At 42.4% G+C, this 26,834-nt stretch overlaps 1 protein-coding gene and 2 non-coding genes across 6 annotated transcripts; 2 read left to right on the top strand and 1 right to left on the bottom strand.

The window, feature by feature from the left end:
- Window positions 1-1,162: 1,162 nt before the first annotated feature.
- Window positions 1,163-1,234, bottom strand: trnad-guc (transfer RNA aspartic acid (anticodon GUC)). The gene has a single exon. It is a non-coding gene; the product is annotated as a tRNA-Asp (tRNA).
- Window positions 1,235-1,695: 461 nt separating this feature from the next.
- On the top strand, window positions 1,696-1,767 carry trnaw-cca (transfer RNA tryptophan (anticodon CCA)). Its single transcript has one exon. It is a non-coding gene; the product is annotated as a tRNA-Trp (tRNA).
- A 1,226-nt stretch (window positions 1,768-2,993) lies between these two features.
- LOC117419917 (lamina-associated polypeptide 2-like) lies at window positions 2,994-22,445 on the top strand. Of its 4 annotated transcripts, XM_034033299.3 has the most exons (10): window positions 2,996-3,679; window positions 11,195-11,312; window positions 12,814-12,966; window positions 13,447-13,544; window positions 14,547-14,657; window positions 15,598-15,729; window positions 16,034-16,183; window positions 17,091-17,213; window positions 19,143-19,246; window positions 19,910-22,445. In XM_034033299.3, the coding sequence occupies exons 1-10, from the start codon at window positions 3,443-3,445 to the stop codon at window positions 20,280-20,282; spliced, it is 1,599 nt and encodes a 532-aa protein (XP_033889190.3). In that variant the 5' UTR covers window positions 2,996-3,442; the 3' UTR covers window positions 20,283-22,445. The 4 variants fall into 4 exon arrangements, with proteins under 4 accessions (XP_058841511.1, XP_058841512.1, XP_033889190.3 ...); XM_058985528.1 differs by lacking the exon at window positions 14,547-14,657 and having other exon boundaries at window positions 2,994-3,679; XM_034033301.3 differs by lacking the exon at window positions 17,091-17,213.
- Window positions 22,446-26,834: the final 4,389 nt, after the last annotated feature.

Below are 26,834 nucleotides of genomic sequence, written 5' to 3'. Positions count from 1 at the left end.
GATCTCTTTGTGATGTTTGTCAACCACATGAAAGCACTTCAAAAGGAACTCAAATCAAGGTTCTCAGACGTGGAAGACGTTTCTAAAGATACATGGGTGTTGGATCCTTTTCTAGCAAAAATAGAGGAAGTGGCATACCTGAATTGTGAAGATGAATTTACAGATCTCCAAGAAAATTCACAATGCAAACGATACTGTCAGGAGTATGGCTACCAAAGATTCTGACTTGCTAAGGGAGCAAATGTTGCCCCCAAATAACTGCATGCAACCACTAGAATCCTTCTGCCGTTTCTAACCACATGCCTGTCCGAGACTGCTTTCAGTGCACTGGTGTGCATCAAAACCAAAGCTCGCAACAGAGTAGATGTGCACAGTGATTACAAATATAACGCCAGACAGGGCTCTCACTAACGGCAACGGGACAGTATGCGTGACTTTCATACATGCACTTTTACACTGTTGTTATATATATATATATATATATATATATATATATATATATATATATATATATATATATATATATAGTGATATATATAGTGTAATTTACAGTATATAGCCTATACTGTAAGTAGGCTACTGCGTGTGTATATACAATGCGGCGGGTGGGGGGACGCAGAGTGTATGCAGTGTGCATGGGGGGGGGGGGGCTCCAGCCCCAAAAGGTTGAGAATCGCTGTACTAGACGACACTACACGGTTTTTGAAAGTTACAATTGGATTTTGGGCTCTGGAGTTTATAAACCTTTCTCTGCTTTACACCGCCCCCTAGCGTTCAACACAAAACAAGCAGGGGAGTAAGGACGGCTTGTTTTGTGTTGAATGAAGGGTTTTGTAAACAGGTGTTACCCCCTGACTGCATTTTGAAATGAAAGAGCTCCGTCTAATTTTCATTGAATTAAAAATATCATTTAATTTGTAATTCCTTCCTGCAAAAAAAGAAAATTAACAATTTACACGGATATGATCGACTGTGAGTTGAGATTTATTGATAAAGTTCTAGTTTGTTGTTATTATTTTTCATGGCAGTCTTTTTTTAATTGTCTTTATAATATTATACTTGTTTTAATACATATTATTAAACGGTGAGTTTAAAACAATATAAACCGCCAAATTTCTAGGAAGGTCGAGCAGGAAAAACCAACCAAAAACAAAAACTGCATCTCCCCGTCGGGGAATTGAACCCCGGTCTCCCGCGTGACAGGCGGGGATACTGACCACTATACTAACGAGGAGTACCTGTAAAGCTAAAAGACTGTATAGCTTACATGTACTTGTTTGTACAGCTAAACGTGTGTGAACTTGCAGATGGGTTGTAAGATATAATGTACTTCGCTTTTATACGTATGTGGTTTACCATGTTCCGCGCTGGCACCAGTGCTGTGAAATCCGCGCCGCGCTCGGGTGTGTTTCTTATTTAGCCGGCAGGTGGCGCGCCATACTACATTTCTGCATCACAGCTAAACAGGCGCGCAAGAGCGAGCGGGGAGCCATTTCATGGAGTGCCGTGAGCGGGTGGTGTTTCTTTTACAAGTGTGAAGATGAAAAGCACTTGTTTTATAATCGTTGTATTATTATTTGTAGTGTTCTTCCATATTTTGTTTTTTTTATTCTAGTACCTTACCTTTTTATACGTTAAACTGACCCACTTTTACAGATCAAGCTATTCTATAGATTGAGAAAGTTACTCGGGTAAGACCTCGTGGCGCAACGGTAGCGCGTCTGACTCCAGATCAGAAGGCTGCGTGTTCGAATCACGTCGGGGTCAGCGCTTTTTTATCATTAAAAAAAATAAATACATATAACATTCCATTTTTATAATCTGGATTAGTTTACATTTTGGTTTTATTGTGTAAATTGAAAAAGTCTAGAGTTTAGTTTTATTAGTGTGTCAGCATACATGACTATATTTGTTAACCATCACACACCTCGCCTCATCGGGAGACTGCAGGTAGTGTGGACTGGGGTGAGAGCTGAGGGAGGCAGTGTGGACTGGGGTGAGAGCTGAGGGAGGCAGTGTGGACTGGGGTGAGAGCTGAAGGCTGGGACTCGGGAGGGAGGCAGTGTGGTCTAGTGGTTAGAGCTGAGGGAGGCAGTGTGGTCTAGTGGTTAGAGCTGAGGGAGGCAGTGTGGACTGGGGTGAGAGCTGAGGGAGGCAGTGTGGACTGGGGTGAGAGCTGAAGGCTGGGACTCGGGAGGGAGGCAGTGTGGTCTAGTGGTTAGAGCTGAGGGAGGCAGTGTGGTCTAGTGGTTAGAGCTGAGGGAGGCAGTGTGGACTGGGGTGAGAGCTGAGGGAGGCAGTGTGGACTGGGGTGAGAGCTGAAGGCTGGGACTCGGGAGGGAGGCAGTGTGGTCTAGTGGTTAGATCTGAGGGAGGCAGTGTGGTCTGGGGTGAGAGCTGAGGGAGGCAGTGTGGTCTGGGGTGAGAGCTGAGGGAGGCAGTGTGGTCTAGTGGTTAGAGCTGAGGGAGGCAGTGTGGTCTAGTGGTTAGAGCTGGGGGAGGCAGTGTGGTCTAGTGGTTAGAGCTGAGGGAGGCAGTGTGGTCTAGTGGTTAGAGCTGAGGGAGGCAGTGTGGTCTGGGGTGAGAGCTCAGGGTCTGACTTGAAATTCCTTTTTTTACAGGAATCATTTCGAGTTGTTATTAATCCCCCCTCCCGACACGAGGGGCCGGTTTTTCAAAATGTTTCATCTGGATAACAGTGATCTGGATTTTGTTTTCCGATATTTTGTGTTCCAGATTTCTTTTGTCGATCGTTTTTATCAGAAAATATTATTGCTGGATTACTTGTATCCACATTACAAATAATGATGCTTACAAAATTCGTTTTGTTTTTAAAGGAATCTCGATCACAAAATCTAGGATTACAAAATCGGGATGATTTGATCCAGATTACGTTTTGAAAGACCGGCCCCGGGTGACACTTTCTCTTTCAATCTCTTATCTACTTCTCCAGTTTCTTGTATTCTCACGTCTCGTCTCCCTCCGTTTTTTCTGCGGTACGGGCCAATAGTAAGGCTCCTTCAGCACCGCGCCGCCCAATAGCATTCGACTTTATTGTGCGGCGGGCCGCGGAGTCGGCCCCTTTCTCGTCGCGGTTGATAGTGGGCCGGGCTGCTGTTATTTGCTGGAGTGTTTTTTTTTATTACTCTAGAAGACAACCTGCACACTATACTTACACTTTACACTCCTCATCCTCGCAGTTTGAAAACAAAAAATCAACAACGCCAAAGCGCCGAAAGAAAAGGGGTGAAAAACAACAAGAGGCAGCTTGTGGAGTGAAGTCCTCACAAAGCGTTATTTTCTGCTGTGCGTTTTGATTTTTACAGCAGAAGAGGCGCCGCTACACGCCGTGTTCGTGAACACGCATCGCTTAGGACGAGCTCGTCGTAGTGTATTGTTCATAAGTGTTGGTACAACGACCACTAGTCGCACAGTGTTGGAAATGTCGGAATTCCTTGAAGACCCGTCGGTGTTGACGAAAGACAAGCTGAAAAGCGAGCTGCTGGCCAACAACGTGATCCTGCCGTCCGGCGAGCACAGAAAGGATGTCTACGTCCAGCTGTACCTGCAAAACCTCACGACCAGGAACACAGTTATGAACAAGAGCAGCCCGGAGGCATTTTCCAGCGACGAGGAGCAGGCAGCCCCCGTGGCGAGCAGCAGGAACCGGTCTGGACGGGTGGGTTTCTAGTTCAGTTCAGTGTTGATACTGGTCCTGCTACTGACTGTATTGTTCCTGGTGTCTGCACCGCTGCAGTGTTATTGGAAAGCTGCGAGTCGCTTGCAGCACACCTTGCTTAGGAACCGCGTAGTCGTGGTAATAACACTAAGATTAACACTCCTAGTAAGCACACAGCACCCCGTCTTAATTTCAGTGTATTTGTTAACTTCTAGAACATTAGCTGCTGTTAAATCAAATTCAATTGTGTGTAACGATAGCCTGGAATATCACCATCTGTCAGACTGCCTCTCCCTAGGACTGGAGGCAGCGCGGTTACTTTTCTCTAGTCAAGGCCAATTTCAGATGTGCGCGTTTTTGCTTTTGAATGTGCCGATTCGTTTTACATTAGGGTTTGTGTAAGTGTTTTAAGCCATTGTACTCGTATTTTTTCTTTTTAATTGTCAGTACTGTGATTTATTTGAGAGGTGGTGGGGTGTTCTTATTTAGGTACAAAAGAAAACATCTTTGTTTTATTTTTGTTTGGGTTTGCTGTGGTTATAGTTTTGATTATCGATTTCTTTTGCATCAGGCATCTCCATTTCATAACACCACGTTTTGTACCGCCGGCATTGTTGCAAGTGAGCAGTCAGTGTTATTACGAATGGTTTCCCGCTTAAATACTTCAGCCCTGTGACTTGCGCGGCACAGGATTCTGTTCACATCGTTCTTGCTATTATTTTGTCTTGTTAATGTGGTGTAAAAAGGTGCGTTTTTAAAAGTATAATTGTGATGTTTACTGGGCAGGTGGTGTGCATATATATATATATATATATATATATATATATATATATATATATATATATATATATTAGCTCAAAGAGCCAGCTGCCCAACGTTTCGATATGTTGTACATATCTTTCTCAAGGGAGCCTGTGTTTGAATCAAAACATTGGAGGTATTTATAGGTTTTTGACGGCATGACAACTACTTGTTATTGTTTACATTCAAATCCATGATTTATTCTTACATGATGTAATGGTGTTTTATTATATCATGCAATGTTGGCTCTGAGGATCAGTCTCAGCGCATCAGCATGCACAACTTTTGAATGAATTTTGTTTATTTATTTAAATGTTATATATTTATTGAAGTTAATTAGTTCATTCTTTTCTGTTGAGTCCCGCTGGCATAATCGTGTTCAGTCTATTTATCCATTTACTTTCTTTTATTCTTCTATATGTCGCATTGTCTAATTTGAGCTGTTCTAATACTACAATCATTCATGTCATGTCCCTGACTGGTGAAGTGCTGTACTATTGGTTCATTCATTTTTTTATTTCTAATTAATGAAAGGTGGTTCTGAATTCTTTTATATAAAGTAGTTCCAGTCTCTCCAACATATTTGATTTCATCACATTTTTCACAGGCTATTCCATAAACAACATTGCTATTTTTACAGTAGGTATTAGTTTTTAGTGGATATGTGGTGTTCTTATGTTTAATTATATTTTTACTTTTGTCTATGTATTTACACACTTTACATCTACTAGTGCACATGTTCGTAGAACCTATTTTGTCAATTATTCTTTTATGTTTACTGTGAACTAAAATATCACCTAAATTAGCTTCTCTTTTGAATGCTACAACTGGGGTCTTAAGAAATACTTTTTTTAATTTTTCTGAATTATGTAGAATCCGCAAGTGTTTCCAAACTATTTTAGAAATATTGGGCAAAAGTTTAGAGTAAGTCATTATTAATGGGACTCTTTTGACCTTTTTATCTCTATTTTTATAATCTAGTAGATCATGTCTTTTTAGTTTATCCACTTTTCTTAGCTCCGTCTCTATAATTCTTTCTTTGTATCCTCTTTTTTTAAGATTTGTTTTTAATACATTTCTTTGTTTTACATAGTCACTTTCTTTTGAGCATATTCTTCATATTCTTATTCCTACACGTTTCTTTTATGTTATGAAAAAATGATGCATCGATAGTAAAAAAAAAAAAAACACTATGGTCCCTGCCCTAGTTTAATTGGAGGAGACCAGTTTTTTTTAACCATAAGAGATATATATAATGTGTGTGTCACAGTTGTATTTAATTGAAGTTTCACATTTTCCCATACAATATGTAATCTCAAACGTAATGCTGTACTGCCAAATGAAATGGCCTGTTCTTATTAGTAATTTCAATTTTTAGTTATGGCTTCCCTTCACAGTTTTTCAGTATAATCTAGCGTGGCAAATGGAGTCTTAATCAGCCGATCAACTACGTTGTCCTGCATTTGACATTTTACCCCTTCACAAGACAAGCACCAAAATAAAACAATAACCTCATATATAGTGTGTTTCTTACCACTGATGCAATGCAAAGCGAAGCAATTTCAGTCATCACTTCTACATTAACAGCACATACAGCTGCTTACAGCAGCGCTTTAGAAGGGGTTTCTCCTATTAACCCGTGCTCAGATCATGCGATCGACTAGTGGGAGTGCTGTGTTTCAGACAGACAGGAGTTCCTCATCGGAAGCAAAGCCTCTTATGGTTAAAAAAAACTGGTCTCCTCCAATTAAACTAGGGCTGGGACCATAGTGTTTTTTTTTACTATCGATGCATCATTTTTTCATAACATAAAAGAAACGTGTAAATAATAAGTACACACAGTACTGTACAAAAGTTTTAGGCAGGTGTGAAAATGCTGTTAAGTAAGAATGCTTTCAAAAATAGACATGTTAATAGTTTGTATTTATCAATTAACAAAATGCAAAGTGAGTGAACAGAAGAGAAATCTACATCAAATCAATATTTGGTGTGACCACCCTTTGCCTTCAAAACAGCATCAATTCTTCTAGGTACACTTGCACACAGTTTTTGAAGGAACTCTGCAGGTAGGTTGGCCCAAACATCTTGGAGAACTAACCACAGTTCTTCTGTGGCTTTAGGCAGCCTCAGTTGCTTCTCTCTCTTCATGTAATCCCAGACAGACTCGATGATGTTGAGATCAGGGCTCTGTGGGGGCCATACCATCACTTCCAGGACTCCTTGTTCTTCTTTACGCTGAAGATAGTTCTTAATGACTTTCGCTGTATGTTTGGGGTCGTCGTCATGCTGCAGAATAAATTTGGAGCCAATCAGATGCCTCCCTGATGGTATTGCATGATGGATAAGTATCTGCCTGTACTTCTCAGCATTGAGGAGACCATTAATTCTGACCAAATCCCCAACTCCATTTGCAGAAATGCAGCCCCAAACTTGCAAGGAACCTCCACCATGCTTCACTGTTGCCTGCAGACACTCATTCGTGTACCGCTCTCCAGCCCTTCAGCGAACAAACTGCCTTCTGCTACAGCCAAATATTTCAAATTTTGACTCATCAGTCCAGAGCACCTGCTGCCATTTTTCTGCACCCCAGTTCCTGTGTTTTCGTGCATAGTTGAGTCGCTTGGCCTTGTTTCCACGTCGGAGGTATGGCTTTTTGGCCGCAAGTCTTCCATGAAGGCCACTTCTGACCAGACTTCTCCGGACAGATGGGTGTACCAGGGTCCCACTGTTTTCTGCCAATTCTGAGCTGATGGCACTGCTGGACATCTTCCGATTGCGAAGGGAAGTAAGCATGATGTGTCTTTCATCTGCTGCAGTAAGTTTCCTTGGCCGACCACTGCGTCTACGGTCCACAACGTTGCCTGTTTCTTTGTGCTTCTTCAAAAGAGCACGGACAGCACATCTGGAAACCCCCGTCTGCCTTGAAATTTCTGCCTGGGAGAGACCTTGCTGATGCAATATAACTACCTTGTGTCTTGTTGCTGTGCTCAGTCTTGCCATGGTGTATGACTTTTGACAGTAAACTGTCTTCAGCAACCTCACCTTGTTAGCTGAGTTTGGCTGTTCCTCACCCAGTTTTATTCCTCCTACACAGCTGTTTCTGTTTCAGTTAATGATTGTGTTTCAACCTACATATTGAATTGATGATCATTAGCACCTGTTTGGTATAATTGTTTAATCATACACCTGACTATATGCCTACAAAATCCCTGACTTTGTGCAAGTGTTCCCTGATGTTTAATTGACTTTCAGAAGCATAAATCATCATCTCTTGTTGGATTAAGGTTTCCTTGTAAGTAGTGTGTGTTTGTTGCCGTCCACGAAGTAACAATTCCATTGTTTGTTTGGTCTTTGTTTTCTTTTTAACAGGTAAATCCTCTGTGCAGCACTCACATGAACAGGCATGATTTCCGTCATTTTCAAGGTTGTCCTCCACCAGCCTCACTAGTTTGGAAGACAGTGCTTCAGACACACAGGCTTTGGCCTGTTGGATAGGAAATCCAGAAAACCTTTTTTTTTTTTTTTCTCCTCCTTTTCAAAGGTTGGAGGCTCTGTCTCCCTTGCCTTCTCTAAGGACCCTCCACTGGCACACTTCCATTCTGTGTTAGCAGGTTCGTTTGCTACAATTCCATGTGAACAGGGGAATTTAAGAATGTAATGTTTTGGTAAGCTTCTCTCTCTCTTTCTTTCTTTCTTTCTTTCTTTCTTTCTTTCTTTCTTTCTTTTATTTGAGGAAATAGTTTCCCTGCACAAGCAGTTCATGTTTTGACTCTGATCTGCCAGATGGCAGTGCTCAGACACTACTGCTGGGAAAGTTTCTGTCTGAATGTGTCTTTTGAGCTTTCACTTTCTAGTACTGGTGAAACTGGGTCTTCCACTGGCTCGCTGCCACCTTCTATCCTGTCCACCTCGCCTTGAACTCAAACGCACTGTTGAAGTTTTTTTTCCCAAACAATACATTTTCTTTGAGAATACTGATGAGGGTTCATTTTGGTTCGGCAACAAAATAAATAACTTGTGGTTGAATGTGGTTGCCCCCTTTTAAGGTGGCAGTGGTTAAATGTGTTACTAGACTTTGCACAGAGGATGGGTTCCACTTAACATTTGAACCAGCGTGAGCACAGCGATTGTGAGCGCAAGGGTTAGGGGGCCAGAAACGCATCACATGCCGATAGGAAGCAAACATCCAGCTATTAAGTTCCTGTGGAATGTGTCTTAAAAAAATGAAACATTGTGATCTGGGAGAAGCCTAGGAATGTGGACAGGCTAAAGAAAACAACATTCTACTTTTGTATTATTGTCTTTTTGGGAATGACAGTTGCTGTATATAATACCGGTGTATGTGTGATATATATACACACACATACACACAGTGCCTTGCAAAAGTATTCAGACCCCTGACCAATTCTCTCATATTACTGAATTACAAATGGTACATTGAAATTTTGTTCTGTTTGATATTTTATTTTAAAATTGTTCACATATTGTAAATATTTCGCTAGCAAATCAATCATTTTTGTTCAAAAAAAGGAGCATGTCTACATGCTCAGGGGAGAGGCGAGTGCGGAGCCGATTTACATTTAGTCCCGCTGTGGAAAAGACCCTCTCCGCTGGAACTGAGGTTGCAGGGATTGATAGGTACTGCTTAGGCAGGACACTGAGTTTGGTGCGTTGATTTTCCACCATTGCAATGGGTTTTGATCGGGTGGGATGCACGGCTCGGCGAAATATTGCTCTATCTCGTTCCGATCGGCAATGCAATAATCCTCCCCAAAGAGTGTGAGCGCTGCAGCTGTGATGTGGGAGCTTGCTGTGGGTGTGTCATTGCGGCTTGTCGCTTCACTCTGGGCATCAGAATAACACGGCGTTGCAAAAACTGCATTAAAAATGTATTGTTAATGTAAGCATTTCAAATTTCATGGTCTATCTTTGTATTTAACAATACCACATTGACATCACGTTTTTTATGTTTTATTTTACGAAGCTTATGAAATTAATCCAGCATATTGTTGTAAATCTAAAAAAAAACAACAACCGATTACTCCATATGTTAACGAATACGAATGTCCTTGGCAAGTACTCAGTATTCAAGTACTCGTGCCCATCCCTAATATTTACTAATATATGGCACCTTACAAAGGGGCTGTACCCTTGGTGTACGGACTGGGCTTGTGCAGGGTTTCGCAATAGCTGAGGTTCATGTTAGACAGACTGTTGCAGCGTCCCTTGTGGTTTGCTGCAGAGCAGGTCTCCCCTCTTTGGAGTTCTTGTTTTTCTGGCAGGATGGCTGTTTTGTGCCAGTCATCCTCCTTCAGATGTTCTGTGATTGTTAAGAACCTTCAGGATTCGTCATTGCCCTTGATGAGAAGTGAATGTTTTGCCTTGTTAAACACCAAAGCTGTGCTTTTCAATGTGGTGGTGCTCTTGCAAATACAGAAACAACCAGATTGAGCTGTCCCCTGGCTTCAGCTAGTAAACCCCAGAACAGATTTGTTATTCCAATAGCAGTACTTTAAAGCTATGCAAAGATATATTTTAAGTGGGGAATTTTCATTGTGCTTTTACATAAATGGCCAAAGCCCCCTGAATAAGCAAGCCACCTGTCTTGATGAAATGTTTTGCCAGGTTCGTGACTGGTTGGTTAATTCAGATTTCACTGTACCAGTCACTCTGCTGGTGGTGCTGTGCTAATGCAGCAACCCCACTGGAAGGGAGTGTAAAACAGCAGCAGCACCATGCTATGCAACACAATTGATTTACATTATATACGCTAATCTGAAACAGAATCTCGTAGTGCAAAAACCTCTAAAAATCTGTCTCTAAAAAAAAAAAAAAAAAAAAATTTAGTTTTAGATATTATCAATTGTATGGAGAGGCTAAAACGTTACAATGACTGCTAAAAAAAAATTCCGATTATTTTCAAAAAATAGTGACAATGAATGCAGGGTTTTCAAAATAAGCCGGTGATCGGTGCAGTCCACTGCCTAATATTATATTTGCGCCGGCTACTTTATTAAAAATATTAAGATTATTTTGGGGTATTATCATTCAGTCCATTTTGTTTGTCATTATTGTACTATAAGGTGATATATAGTACATAACAGCTATACATATGCACCCAAAAAACTAAAAAAACGCGTATTCCTTTTGTTGTGATATCGTAACAATATGTACCCAGGTGCTTGTGAGAGATATTGGGGGTTCATGTATAAAGGCTGTATGGGATATCAGCTGAACACTTGTTAGCTGATATACAAATGCTTAAGTGCAGAGGTGCTGGATAATTACACTCCGGTTTCATGCAACAGTTATGATGGTGACCAAAAGTGTGCGAGTACGTTGTGTAAAAAAAAAAAATAGACATGCAACAAAATGCCCTGATACTTAACATAAAGAAAACAATTTAAATGAAGCAGTAAGCCCTCCTTAATGTTAACCAACCTTTCACTGAAGAAAGGTTTGTGCTACAGACTTGTGGGAGGTGTCATTTTTATGAAACCTCAAAAATTAAAATCTCAAAAAATTACCAAGAAAAGGTCATGGTTTCAGCTTCATCTGTGCAAAATTTCAGGAAGGCAATATTTTTGGTTTGCTTTTTTGGATTTACTGTGGGGTTTCCAGTAAAATTAGACCTCCACACAAAAAGTCCACAGTGTGACCGTAGCGCTGAGTATTGTGCAGGAATGATGAGGGTTATTGGCTTTCCTTCCGCAGAAAGCCACAAAGAAGACAGACAAGCCCCGGCCGGAGGACCTGGACGTGACGCAGCTGACGACAGAGGAGCTAAAAGACGAGCTGATGAAATACGGGTTCCAGGCAGGACCCATTGTGTGTAGGTATCTCCAACGCTGAGCCAGGACACATTGTGTGTAGGTATCTCCAACGCTGAGCCAGGACCCATTGTGTGTAGGTATCTCCAACGCTGAGCCAGGACCCATTGTGTGTAGGTCTCCCCAGTACCGAGCCAGGACCCATTGTGTGTAGGTATCTCCAACGCTGAGCCAGGACCCATTGTGTGTAGGTATCTCCAACGCTGAGCCAGGACCCATTGTGTGTAGGTAAATAGTGTGTAGTTAAAATACATTGTTGGAATTTTTCTGACCTAAAAGTACATTTTGTTGATATTACACTACCGTGCTATGCAACAAAACTGATTTACGTTATATACTCCAATCTGAAACCGAGTATCTTTCTGCAAAAGTCTGTCTTAAAAAAAATATATATATATTTTAGATGCTTGCATTGTGTAATGTATAGGATTGTGCAACTGGCAGCCATTTAATATAATGCATAAAGCACATAGAGAAATAAGGCAATGTTATTGGCACTCGATTTAAAAGGGATATTACTGACCTCTTTCAGCAGCAAGGAAATGCACGGTTACAGCCCTTTCAGTCATTGTTTGAATCGCTATTACAAATAGCAGCTGTGAATTGCACTGTATGGGTTTTGGTAAAGTGGGTGTTGGTTGTGTTTTAATGTTGTATTGCAAATCTACATTAATCTCGCTAGCACACTCAAATGCTGGACTTTGATTTGTTCATTATACTCCCAACTGACTTCCTGTATTTTGAAGCATTAATTAGATAGTTCTCAGAGTCCCTTTCACAGAGATCAAGACTTTCAGCTGCTGTCCTTTCAGCTGCTATTGCCAAGTGGAAAGTTACCAGCACTTGCTATATTTTATTTATAGTGAATTTTGGCAGGTGTATCCAACTACAAACGCAGTAACAATGTATCCGTTTATCAACCGTGATTAGTTTGCAGAAGTAATTTCCTGGTAAATTGTGTCATTGTTTATTAATGGTGTAAGCTGACATTGGCAGCGCAGCTCATTTGAGAGATGCAGTCGTAGAAAGGGCAGTAGTCTCCCTACTTGTGGAACGTGACTCGAGTTCTGTGCAGGTCAGTAGTAAAGGATGTGAACTCTCAGCTTCTTCCACATGCTGTTTAAGAAGTGGTGTTGAGGTTAACACTGCCTTTAATAGGCTAATAGTCGGAACTAAGACCTAAACTGGAAGGGTCGGCTTTGCCCACCCCTGAGCAACATCTATTACTGTAGGACTACCATCACAAAGCATAGTGCTATCCAAATCCTACAAGTGTAATTAACTAGTGCTTTAACTTTTATTAACACGTGCAGTATAATCGATATCTCTCCCTTTCTAGTGAGATCCATGAGGTCAACAACCAAATAATCAAAAATCCAACATGCATTCACAATAATGGTGTGCATCTTTCATTAGTAAAATGTGAGACCTGTAAAGCGATGGACCTGATGCACTTTGGGTAACGTTTACAATGGAATGAATAAAAGCTGATGTCTCTCGTAGCGTCCACCAGGAAGCTGTATGAAAAGAAGCTGCAGAAGCTGCTGGACGAGGGCCACCTGGAGTCACAGCCAACCCCTCCACCACCAGCCCCCGCTGCAGGCAGCAACCAGAACGGCAACGCAGACTACGACCAGTACAGTGACAAGGAGCAAGGTACACCTCTGCGGGGAGCAGGACAGGAATATTAACATACCCTGCTCTGGAGGGGGGAGGAGGGGGGCCTAGGTCAACCAAGGTCGGTCAGGGTGTGATCAACTCGCCGCGCACCAGCAACCCCTGTAGACTGGCCGGGCGCCTGCGGGCCTACCTGTAAGCTACCCAGTGCTGCATGTTCCTCTGATGCTGTAGCTCTGAGATGGCTGCATGGTGGGCCCGCAGAGTGAAAAAAAGCGGACGGCTGACGGCACACGTTTCGGATGACACGTGTGTCCGTCTTAGTCTCTCGCGAGTCAGCGCAGGGGTGGCAGCTGTGAGCCAGTTTTAAATAAAAAATAATTGGACATTTAAAAAAAAAAAAAAAATTGGGGAGAAAACAAGAAACAAAATAATTGGCGATTCTAAATTTATTGGGGAAAAAAAAGTTTCCTTCTGAAGTTTAAACATTAACAAATGAAACTGAACCTTTCTTTACAGAGGAGCTGCCCAAGCCAGTGCTGGAGAAGCGAGAGCCGCTGAAGAGCAAAGCAAAGCCCACGGCCAGCCTGCGCACACGCCGGCTCGAGCAGAACAGGGTGAGTCTGCACAGCACCTGAAAGAATACAGCAAGGAGTACAACACAAACAATAGCACGAAGGATCAGGCCATGTTTAGTGTGAGTGCATGGGCATGCAATAGGACTGTAGTGATACCATCTCAAACGCTGAACAACATACTGAGCACTGATGACAAGCACAGTTAAATAAATAAAGTAGTGACAAGTTCATTTTTGGATAAATATTCTCTGTTCGTTCTATTAAAGGTAAAGCTTCCATAGTAACTTTTTTTTTTTTTTTTCTTCACGTTTTTGGAGGAGGGAGGGGCTCCCATGATCCCCCATCAAAATAAACAGTAGAGAGGAATTACACAGTTAACCATTTTCCTCGGCTGTCAGTTGAGTTTGCACATGATCTTTAAGATGAAGCAGGAGATAACACCCCCTGTCAAACACCAGCTGTGCTCAGAGGCTGTAGGGGAAACCATTTTCCAGGGCTTATTCAGCTTCTGCACTCATCCCAGACTGGGCAACACCTGCCCCACTGCAGGATAGGACTCTTGCCAGAGGAGTTGAAGAAGCAGCCCCTTACTGTACTATACATAATTATTTTAAATACCATGCTTCGAGGACATCCCCAGGACCCTTGACTGGAAATTAGGTTAATGAAGCTCCGATTTATCGAAGCAAAGCCTAATGCTGAAATAATAATAATAATTCTATGTTTAAGTCTGGGCCTGTATTGAGGAGTGTCTGTGAGTGTGCTCTGGAAGTCCAGAGTAGGAGGGCACTGGAGCTAAAAGATCTGCCAGCTGGTGCCTGTTTTACAAATGCAGAAGGTTGCAATACTGCCACCTGTGGATGAATTTTGGTATTTCGAGCCCATAATCATTTCTGCTTTATTTGTTGAATTGGAAACTGTAATAACTGGAGCTCCAGAAAGATGTATATTTATTTTCATGTTTGTATTATTTTAAATGCATCCTTCTCGTGATCGTCCTTGCTGCGTGGGTGTTGAGTAGCTGCTGTGTTTTGTGTGCAGAGTGTAGAGCAGGAGGAGGAGGAGACTGTCTCTGCGGTGGGGTTCCTCAATGTGAAGAGAAGGAGCAGAGCGGTGCAGCAGGACCAGGCTGTGCCGGGCAGCGACGACACTGTAAACACTTTCCTTGGCACGGTCCTGCACCTCTCTACTCTAGACTGCACCACCTGGGGGCGCTGTAATCTTTGAAAGGGGCGTGTTTGTCGGTCCGTCACATCTGTGAATGTGTTTGAATGAAAAGCACTGTGGTGATGTACAGTCGATTGGTCCATGAACACAACTGTCCTGTTCTAGTGACTTTAGTAGTCTCGTTCTTCCCTTGTAGTTGGCACGATGTAGTAGTAGTAGTGGCTGGTTTGCAAGTATATAATAATAATTTAATGTTTAAGTCTGGGCCTGTATTGTACTTCTCGGTCAGAAAAATCCCAACAATGTACTTGCTGGTTTGCAAGTCTTCAGAAGACTTCACAAGTACTGTTTACACTAAGGCGCTTGTTGATTGTTCTGAATTCGCGAACAAGAAGCGCAATGTAGGGGACTAACTTGAATTGTGTTATAGAGCTAACGGTTCAAATAATACAAAGAGACTGGATACAGTACTGGGTGATTGTAGCTGCGAGAAGCATGGACACCCCTAGTACTGTAGGCACTAACCATTTCAATAAGTGCCTCCTAACATCAGAGCAGATGTATAACTATGCGGGAGTTTCTCTAGGGGATTTTGCTGAGTAGACCCATCTGTCTGTCCCACAAGCAGAGCAATCTTTTGAAAAGCTTGTGCCATTGACTTGGTCATGGTTATTAGGCTTCACCGGTGGAGAGATGCACGTCTGTGTGTTATATTGCAGTTGTTCCTGGACCTTTTTATTGTTGGTTGTGTGTGAAATGGCACGGCACTTGTTTTGCTTATTTAGTATGTCAACTGCACACTCACAGGATGTTTATGGGGGGTGATGGTTAGAGAGTGTTGTGAATCTGTACTTGCCTGTTTATTGAGCACTGGCAACTGCTTGTGCTGAAGTGTAACTACCTAACCTCCTCCTTCCCGTCCCAGGACCTGTCTGAGCTCTCTGCACCCGAGACCCTAGCCAGGGAGAGTAGGGACCCTGGGAGCCCCAAACGAGGGGCCCTTCTGGGGGGCAAAGTCAGCGACTCCCCACGATCCACCAGGAAGACCACAGTAGAAGTAAATATTAATTCTGGTGGTGGCGATGAGAAAAGTTGATCCTGTCACAGCTGAATCTCTAAATCCTGTGTTACAGGTAATAGGACTTCTGCTATTGCCTGTAACACACAAAGAGAATGGGAAGGGTGCACACTGTACCCCGTCAGACTTGTAGCTTCAACTGGCCTCAATAAAACGGTGCCAAAGCGACAATGAAGTGTGGAAAAGATCAGCTGCTAAAGAATAAGTTTCATGCCTTTGTCGCTGCCCCCCCGATTTACCCCATTCTGACACCCCTGTTTATGTTCTCCCCCTACCCACACAGGAGATCCCAGAGCCCCTAGTAGTGAGACGAGTGCGTGATGTCAGTAAGGGCCTTGGATCCAATGAGCTCCCCCAGATTCAACCACAACCCACCCAGCCCCCTAATGAAAGCAGCCCCGGGACACCAAGGAAACTGAGCGCACACCACAAAGTAAAGTCACGCTGCAGTATTATACACCTGTCGCATAACCTTGTTGTTATTCCACATTTCATACAAATGTTATCTACCCTTATCAGTGCTACGCGGTTCAGTCTTACATTTATACACATGCATGTAGGAGGGTGAGCAGGACAGATGTGTTTATTATTCGATCTTATTTCATTGATTTTCTCATTTGTATTTATAATTTGAATGGTAGCTTTCGAAGTGTTGGTTTTGGTGACTGTCTCTTGCACGTGTTGGTTTAAAATGCAGGCGAGGCAGGGGAACTCGTTATTCCTGGAGTCCTAGAAAAGAGACAAAGTAAGTGTGAAGATATGCCTGCTTGGACAATCCAAAGCTTAGTTTTCTTATGTTTTTATTGTTAAAAAATCTAAATTCAATCTTGTGCTGAAGCTTCACAATGTCCACATGTGGAAATGCAAGACTGAACCCACGTGTACAGTATTAAAAGAAAAAAAAAAAAAAAAAAGCTAGTTAGGTTTGATTTAAAAAAAATAATATCTACCAGAGCTAATGTTATTATTATTTATTTCTTAGCAGGCGCCCTTATACAGGGCGACTTACAATTGTTACAGGATATCACATTTATACATACAATTACATTTTTTTTTACACATTATTTTTACATACAATTACCCATTTATGCAGTTGGGTTTTTACTGGAGCAATCTAGGTAAAGTACCTTTCTCAAGGGTACAGCAGCAGTGTCCCCCACCCTGGGATTGAACCCACGACCCTCCAGTCAAGAGTCCAGAGCCCTAACCACTACTCCACTGCTGTAGCGGGCTTACTGGGTGTTTGTGTTGGGTCTGTCCAGTTTGTGTTGGGTCTGCCCAGCTCGCCCCTTTCATGGCCATTCCTATGCATTTGTGAAGTATTGGAGTTTCGTTTGCAGGAGAGTGAGGAGGAAGATTGGCGTGACACCACAGAGACTCCCCCTGCCAGGCAGACAAAGATCCCTCGTCCTGCGCCTGTGACCCTGCTGGACACTGCCCTGCTGGACACTGCCCTGCTGGAGGTGACTTGTCTGCTTGAACACCGGCAGCACTGCGCTTCAATCATCCTCATAGACACGAGCAAGCATGCAAGCATGCACCAGTACAGCAGCCTACATCAGCTCCCTTGCCTTTTTTATGATTATTCTGTGTGGTATATCCCAGTATATCCCTTTTTCAGTTTTGCCTAAGTTTACCTTTCCAGGTGGTAGTGTCAGACTCTAATTTCCTCTTTGAGATAGGGGGAGGCTTTCCATGGTGACCCACAAGCTATTGATGAGAGGCCTGACATCACCTGTGTCTGTAGCATACAGTTCACCATGAAGTGATTCACGCAGTTACCCTACGTTTTTTAAATCCAGGCTTTTTGTACAGTTTTTATATTTTTGGTTTCTTATAAGCCATATGTAATGTAATATAGACCGGATGTTTTTGTTTTCTTTTTTTAAGGTAACTAGTTAGTTTTATTTTGTACTCCATTTCATATACAGTACTACCTGTATAATATAAATTGAACTATGGCTATGAAACTTGTGGTGACCGAGTAATTTTGTACTCCATTTCATATACAGTACTACCTGTATAATATAAATTGAACTATGGCTATGAAACTTGTGGTGACTGAGTAATTTTGTTGCCACTGTACAATATGTGGATATTAAAATAAAAGAACAGGATTACAGAAACAACTAAGGAGTTTGTTGAAATGCCATCTAAAACCTCGCGCAGTCCTCGTAAAGATCACAAAGGCAAGGGCGCTGTTAATTAAACCGCAAAGGTTTTATTACATGCGTATTGAGGTTTAAACATACCGCATGCTTATAAAATCACTCGGCCACTTCCACTGCTGCTGTGGAAGACCTGTTCCCATAGGAAATAAAGGTACCCCATACTTCCAGAGAAGTGTCCCTGTGAAAAGGCTTCATGTTGCCGTTTTATCAGCACCCGCTGGGGAGATCAAATCAAACCGAGTTACTGAGACTCCGAGTCTTAGCAAATGGAGGGCTTACTGTGACTTTCACCCCGTACTGTGGCTGCTCATGGTTGTCTACTTCTTCGCGTCACTGATGGCCCTAATTTAGAAGCTGTGGCAGGTGTGGTTTGTTATTGGCACCCTCTTTGGTGGTCTCGCAATCTTGTTACCTTTTGCTTGTTGCAGATTATTTTGCTCTCTAGTTTTTACCAACAGCAGCACAAAGTGGCCTAGTCATTTTCTTTGTTCTTTTTAGAATCACTCTGTACAATGTACAGTACAATATAGCTCCAACATTGGGTATAGCACTGGAGAACCATGCATGCAGGCTGAAAGGGTTGCCCATGTTTGAGACCTGAACATTCCCCTGTTGAGCACTCGAGTGCTGGGAAGCGCTGCTGTATAGGGGATTAACAGTTTGCTGTGGCAGGCAGGGCTGGTGAGCAGGGGGGCTGAGAAGTGCGTTCTCCTCCCCAGGAGGATATGCTGGAGCCGATGGCTGAAGACGCCACCGACGTCCCCAAGCAGAAAACCAGGCAGCAAAAAATCTGTGATTTCCTGAAACCGGTCAAACCCCAGGAAAGTGTCTTCGCTTAGGGGCACTGGTGCATGCGGAGGGCTGCGTGTGGGTTACTGGCTTTCTTCAACACAGACCCGTGTTGTCACCACTCCACCAACAACAGAGACCATAGCAGGAGAATGCCATTATCGGGACTGTATTTGCGACCACAGCTTTTTTGTTTGTTGTTGTTGTCATTCATGCTAGATCCATGACTCTTTATTTTGAGAGCATTCCTGGCTTTGCATGACCTTACCTAACCCAACTCTCTTTCCTCCAAACCCACACGGTGACCTGGGAAAGCTGCTTGGGTAAATGGTTCTGTACTCTTGAGCACTGCAGGGTCTGTGAGGGGGAGTGCTTACCTTGGGGCTGCGCGCTCACACACACCCTGCTGAGCTGTCTGCCTCTTCCCTGCAGGTGGAGGGACGGACAGCAGGAGGGGACTACGTCGAGCAGACCCAGGAGAGGGACATTCTCAAGGAGATGTTTCCCAACCAAGTGGCAACACCGACTGGAATCAGGTCAGTTCTCCTTGCAGACAGATGCCTTCGAGCCAAGCTGCCAGTTCTGCACATGTCCAGGGTGTCACTCTGACAAATCTCCACCACATCTCATTAAAGCTTTATATATTAAATAATAGAGGCGTTGCAGAGAGTTCTGCAGTAAATACATTGATTTTAAAATACAGTAAAAATAAAGTAGTGAAATAAATGAGAAGCACAGGTGTTGTGGTATTTAAACATATCATTGTAACAATTGCAGTAGATTTTGACAGACACACAGTATACTATTACTTTGTTTTATTTATGTTTTTGTATGTGCCAGGTTGTAATTCTCACAGTCGCTTTGATCCGTCCTTAAAGCCAACGCATGTACCGTAATTGCTCTGCTATTTTATAGTGCTGGGACGAATGTACGTTTCGAATTTTTCAAATATTCTTTTAAAAAAATGTAAAAGAATATTTGTATAAATAAACCTGATACCCCATCAAATTACCTATTAAAAATTAATTGATACAGAATGTATTGATTTCAATTGCATAATATGTTTCTGATCTAGAGTTATTTATACATCCTGCTATATGAACCGATACGAACGTGGTAGTTGCCACAGAATATATTTCAAGCTGTATGTGTTTGTTTGAATTTGAGTATTCGAATGTCCCCCTCCCTCTCCTCCACAGCGCTACCTGTCGCAGGCCGATCCGCGGTGCGGCGGGACGCCCCCTGGACAGTAGTTTGTTCCAGCTGGACGACTCGCTGCTGCTCCGCTCCCAGACCAGCTACCGCTCTGACCTGAGGACAGAGTCCTTCAAACCAGCCAGCCCTGCTTTCACTACAACCAAAACCAACTCGTCCTCCTCCTCCTCCGCCGGCGACTCCGCGGCGTCGCGCCGCTCTTTCCCCGTCTGGATCCAGCTACTCCTGCTCTCCCTGGTCGCCGGCTTCCTCTTCTTCATCTACCAAGCCATGGAGACCAACCACATGAACCCCTTCACCCAGGACGCCCCTGCCGCTGCCCCTGCTGCCTCTACTCCCCAGGTCCAGGACCAGTGAGACTCCTGTGCCCTGCTCAATCCACTCCTCTCCCTGCCGTCCTTCTCTACATACCAGAAGCTGGTTTATCGTGATCTGCTACTTTTTTTGTTTTACGGTTTCTGATTTATTTTTATTTTTCCAGCTATGCTGAGAGTCAGTAGTCCGGTAACTGGTACCTCAGTAATTTCACAGTGTAAGCACCCTTGTGGAAATGATCAGTAGCTTCCAGTGAGCACACAGAGAGGCTAGTGTGTAGCCCAGTAGGCCTCCTGGGTCAGAATGGCAGTTCTGCAACTTACTGATTTACTGTGCGTCTCTTGTGAGACTGCAGGGATGGAAATGAGACTCCTATTGCATAGCAGTTGGATGCAGTCCGGATTTTACTATTGGTCTAATAACACGCCTGAGCTTGTTCCCTATACACTGTGACTAATCAAGCTCGTATTATAACCTGGAATGGGTGAAACTGCTTTGTAATAGGAGTTGTATTTCCGTTCCCGAGCTTTTTCATGGGGTTGTTCAATGTGCCTCTTCCCAAACTGTGAAGTCAGATAGAAACCAGGCCTATGCACTGAAAACTGCCTAGTCATCCTGGTCTTCTAAATGTGTAATCCCAAGAAAGACTGGACCAAGAAAGCTTTCTTGTACAAGCAGAGATCTGTTTTTCAGGGGGTAAAATATTGAGTGAGACAATAAGTGATCCTGAAGTAACTTTGTATCTGTGTTTTATTGTTTGGAACACAACAGGTCCTAATGAATTTGCAATCACAGCTATCGGTATTTGATTGGTTGAGCAATCAATCTCTTACATTCTCACCTCATAAAGAGTAGTATCTTTACAATCTGGAAGGGCTAATCTTTGATCTTTTTATTAATGTTTTATTCTCTTGGTCTAGTCTCGGAAAGTTACAACACTTTTCCCTTCATTTCTAAAATAAAAAATAAACTGGGCTGGTATAGTGTGAATTTTTTTCTTTTATATTTATCACGTTTGATCAGGTTTCTTGTAGCTGTGACTGTCTATCTATGCTGGGACATCTCTCATGTTCAGACACTGTTCAACTCCTTCAGCACAAAGCAACTCTACAGAAAGCCTACACTAGGATAACCAATGAAAGTTTCAGTGACACAGATATACTTGTTAGGATGTTTCTGAGAATTAGTGTACTAGTCTGCTCTTTCATTCTCTTTCCTGTACTATTGGAACAGATTGCAGTTCTGCGTGCAGGTACCTTACAAAGCCCTCTATACAGCTCTGCAGTTCTGAGTGCAGGTGTCATGCAAATACCTCTGTAGGTCTGCAGTGCTGGAAAAGTTAACCATTCTAAAGGTGTGTGTTAAAGTGTTGACTGGCCTCTAGGGAATTATTCCCAAATAAATGTACATGTGCGCTGTCCTAAGTGGTAAACTGAGGATTTAAAAATAATTAAATAATAATGGTTTGTCCCTTTTTATAGTAGTAATAGTAACATCAGGGTTGTTCAGAATGGTTAATGTTAAAAGTAGAGAACGTGCTGCATGTCCACAAGCTGGTGTCCGATGGTGTTTCGAGTGTTTGCTTTCTTTTTGTCTGCCAGGAGTGTGTTTGTTTGTTTTTGTTTTTGTTTTGTTTTTTTAAAGGAAGAAATAAAAGAAAACAAACATTTAAGAAGATGAAAACTAAACGACTACGACAAAAGAAATCAGGCTACTACGAATATTCTTGGACTTCTGATCTGGACATTCATGCCATGTTGAAGTAGGACCGGTTTTTAACAGTTTGTCTGAGGGAGAATTTTTTTTTTTTTTTTTTTTTTGTAAACTGGTATTTTTCTAATGCGAGCGTCTTTAAAAAATAATAATAATAAAAAATAAAAAAAGAAAAATGAAATGTTTAATAATGAAATAAGACATGTAAAGAAATTGATTGCAGTAAGCTGTAGCGTAATAATGTGAAACAGCTGGCTTATATGCTTTACAATTACACATGTATTTAAGAAGTAATAATAACCATGAAAGTTTCCATACAGTGTATTGCAGGATTTGATTTGTTTTCACTCCTGTGGGAGGGGGCTGGGGTCTGGGTAGAATATTTGGCCAGGGGGAGGGTAAACCTTTTGTACATGACTTTATATGTAGCAGTTGAAATACTTTAGCCACAGACCTTGTTGTAGAAATCAAAAATAAAATGTCAAACTAAAATTGACTCTTGTCCTGTGTTTGAATGGGAGAATTACCCCCCGCCCAGTTCATTTTGTGCATGTCATTTCCCCTTTCTGTAATGTTCGTACCATTTTGGCTCCTCAGTTGTGAGGTATTTTGATTTGTATTACACACCACCATATACAGTAGACCGTACCATCCTGTCCCCCTGAAACTTTGCAGCATTTGGTGGTGGTGTTTTAAAGATTCTCATTTCCATTACCCCCACTGTCATCTGATCAGATCTCAAATTCCAATGCACAGTGTCTCAGTAGAGGCTTAATATTCCAACCTGGATCTGTAGAGTAGAGACTACATGCTGCATATTCCCTATAATATAAGCCTTTTTTTTTCTACATGGGCAAATATTAATGAACCTGGACTGAAAAAGGTGCCTGATTAAACATGCCGCCTTCAGTAGTCTGTTTCTGCCCTTACTACAGCTGGAATATTATGATAGCATTGGGACCATTGCTATTGTTAATCTATATAAATGACTTGGACCAAGACATAATCGGTAAACTGCAAATTTTGCATACGACACAAAACTGGGAGGGGTAGCCAACTCCCAGTCAGCAACTCTACTAATACAAAGAGATTTAGACAAGATTCAAGCTTGGGCTGACACATGACAGATGAAATGCTTCTCCACTGTGTGTGTGTGCATTGAGCTGCTCCTCCACTGTGTGTCTGTGCATTGAGCTGCTTCTCCACAGTGCGTGTGTGTCTGCGCATTGAGCTGCTTCTCCACAGTGTGTGTGTGTCTGTGCATTGAGCTGCTTCTCCAATGTGTGTCTGCGCATTGAGCTGCTTCTCCACAGTGTGTGTGTGTCTGTGCATTGAGCTGCTTCTCCAATGTGTGTCTGTGCATTGAGCTGCTTCTCCACAGTGCGTGTGTGTGCATTGAGCTGCTTCTCCACAGTGCGTGTGTGTCTGTGCATTGAGCTGCTTCTCCAATGTGTGTCTGCGCATTGAGCTGCTTCTCCACAGTGTGTGTGTCTGTGCATTGAGCTGCTTCTCCACTGTGTGTCTGTGCATTGAGCTGCTTCTCCAATGTGTGTTTATGCATTGAGCTGCTTCTCCACAGTGTGTGTGTCTGTGCATTGAGCTGCTTCTCCACTGTGTGTCTGTGCATTGAGCTGCTTCTCCACTGTGTGTCTGTGCATTGAGCTGCTTCTCCAATGTGTGTCTGCGCATTGAGCTGCTTCTCCACAGTGTGTGTGTCTGTGCATTGAGCTGCTTCTCCACTGTGTGTCTGTGCATTGAGCTGCTTCTCCAATGTGTGTTTGTGCATTGAGCTGCTTCTCCACAGTGCGTGTGTCTGTGCATTGAGCTGCTTCTCCAATGTGTGTCTGTGCATTGAGCTGCTTCTCCACAGTGTGTGTGTGTCTGTGCATTGAGCTGCTTCTCCACAGTGTGTGTGTCTGTGCATTGAGCTGCTTCTCCAATGTGTGTCTGTGCATTGAGCTGCTTCTCCACAGTGTGTGTGTGTCTGTGCATTGAGCTGCTTCTCCACAGTGTGTGTGTCTGTGCATTGAGCTGCTTCTCCAATGTGTGTTTGTGCATTGAGCTGCTTCTCCACAGTGTGTGTGTCTGCGCATTGAGCTGCTTCTCCACAGTGCGTGTGTGTCTGCGCATTGAGCTGCTTCTCCACAGTGCGTGTGTGTCTGCGCATTGAGCTGCTTCTCCACAGTGCGTGTGTGTCTGTGCATTGAGCTGCTTCTCCACAGTGTGTGTGTCTGCGCATTGAGCTGCTTCTCCACAGTGCGTGTGTGTCTGTGCATTGAGCTGCTTCTCCAATGTGTGTCTGTGCATTGAGCTGCTTCTCCACAGTGTGTGTGTCTGTGCGTAGATGGAACACAGTCCAGGAGACACTCCCCTCTGCCTGAGGCAAGATAAGACAGAGGCATCAAACTAACAAACAGCTCAGTAGTGGAGGTTAAGGACTGACAGACGCATCTAGTTTTGTTACATTGAGGTATGCTTTCACGCCTGCATCCGTCGTATTTACAAACGTTTGCACCACAGAAACAATAGGTTTCTATTTACACTAGAACATAAGAACATAAGAAAGTTTACAAACGAGAGGAGGCCATTCAGCCCATCTTGCTCGTTTGGTTGTTAGTAGCTTATTGATCCCAGAATCTCATCAAGCAGCTTCTTGAAGGATCCCAGGGTGTCAGCTTCAACAACGTTACTGGGGAGTTGGTTCCAGCCCTCACAATTCTCTGTGTAAAAAACAGCCTCCTATTTTCTGTTCTGAATGCCCCTTTATCTAATCTCCATTTGTGACCCCTGGTCCTTGTTTCTTTTTTCAGGTCAAAGAAGTCCCCTGGGTTGACATTGTCTATACCTTTTAGGATTTTGAATGTTTGAATCAGATCGCCGCGTAGTCTTACGTAGGCATACGATATGCCTTTTAAACCTGGGATAATTCTGGTCGCTCTTCTTTGCACTCTTTCTAGAGCAGCAATATCCTTTTTGTAACGAGGTGACCAGAACTGAACACAATATTCTAGGTGAGGTCTTACTAATGCATTGTAGAGTTTTAACATTACTTCCCTTGATTTAAATTCAACACTTCTCACAATATATCCGAGCATCTTGTTAGCCTTTTTTATAGCTTCCCCACATTGTCTAGATGAAGACATTTCTGAGTCAAAATAAACTCTTAGGTCTTTTTCATAGTTCCCTTCTTCAATTTCACTATCTCCCATATGATATTTATAATGCACATTTTTATTGCCCGCATGCAATACTTTACACTTTTCTGTATTAAATTTCATTTGCCATGTGTCTGCCCAATTCTGAATGCTGTCTAGATCATTTTGAATGACCTTTGCTGCTTCAAAAGTGTCTGCCACTCCTCCTATTTTTGTGTCGTCTGCAAATTTAACAAGTTTGCTTACTATAACAGAATCTAAATCATTAATGTAGATTAGGAATAGCAGAGGACCTAATACTGATCCCTGTGGTACACCACTGGTTTCCTTGCTCCATTTTGAGGTTTCTCCTCTAATCAGTACTTTCTGTTTTCTATATGTTAACCACTCCCTAATCCATGTGCATGCATTTCCTTGAATCCCTACTGCGTTCAGTTTGAGAATTAATCTTTTATGCGGGACTTTGTCAAAAGCTTTCTGGAAATCTAAATAAACCATGTTGTATGCTTTGCAATTATCCATTGTCGATGTTGCATCCTCAAAAAAGTCAAGTAGGTTAGTTAGACACGATCTCCCTTTCCTAAAACCATGCTGGCTGTTTCCCAGGATATTGTTACCATATAGGTAATTTTCCATTTTGGATCTTATTATAGTTTCCTTAAGTTTACATATAATAGAAGTCAGGCTTACTGGTCTGTAGTTACCTGGTTCGGTTTTGTCTCCCTTTTTGTGGATCGGTATTACGTTTGCTATTTTCCAGTCTGTCGGTACAACCCCTGTGTCAAGAGACTGTTGCATGATCTTGGTTAGCGGTTTGTAAATAACTTCTTCCATTTCTTTGAGTACTATTGGGAGGATCTCATCTGGCACAGGGGATTTGTTTATTTTAAGAGCTCCCAGTCCCTTTAACACTTGTGCCTCTGTTATGCTAAAGTTATTTAAAATTGGATAGGAACGGGTCGACATGTGGGGCATGTTGTCCGTATCCTCCTTTGTAAAAACCTGTGAAAAGTAATCATTTAATATATTTGCTATTGTTCTTCATCTATGATTTTGCCATTTGTGTCTCTTAGACATTTAACCTCCTCTTTGAATGTTCTCTAGATGTTATAATATTGGAAAAATATTTTGGAATTGGTTTTAGCCCCCTTAGCAATATTGATTTCTATCTCTCTCTTGGCCTTTCTAACTTCCTTTTTGACTTGTGTTTGCAGTTCCAAGTACTCTTTCTGTGTACTTTGTTTTTGGTCCCTTTTAAACGCTCTGTAAAGTGCCTTTTTTCGCTGAATATTTTTTTTTTTAATTGATCTATTAAACCATTTTGGCCATTTTGTTTTAGATTTAGATTTGTCTACTTTTGAGATGTAATTGTTTTGTGCCTCTAGTACTACATTTTTAAAAAACAGCCATCCTTTTTCTGTGGATGTTTTCTCTATTTTACTCAAATCTACTTCTGTTAGTCTCCGTTTCATACCTTCATAGTTTGCTTTTCTAAAATTGTAAACCTTAGCTTCAGTCATTACTTTTGGGGTTTTAAAAAATATTTCAAATGAGACCATGCTGTGGTCTGACCTCTGTTTTAGTTATTCTGTCTTCGTTATTTGAAAAGACTAAGTCAAGGCATGCCTCCCCTCTAGTCGGTGCCTTGACAAATTGCGTTAGGAAGCAGTCATTTCTCTTTTCCACCATTTCAATTTCGTCCGTCGTGCCCCCCATCGGGTTTTCC

Source organism: Acipenser ruthenus, chromosome 14 (assembly GCF_902713425.1).
Source record: "Acipenser ruthenus chromosome 14, fAciRut3.2 maternal haplotype, whole genome shotgun sequence".
In the NCBI taxonomy this organism is placed as follows: Eukaryota; Metazoa; Chordata; class Actinopteri; order Acipenseriformes; family Acipenseridae; genus Acipenser; species Acipenser ruthenus.
Note: the sequence above shows the minus strand (reverse complement) of the source record. Positions and strands in the feature narration are given on the sequence as shown.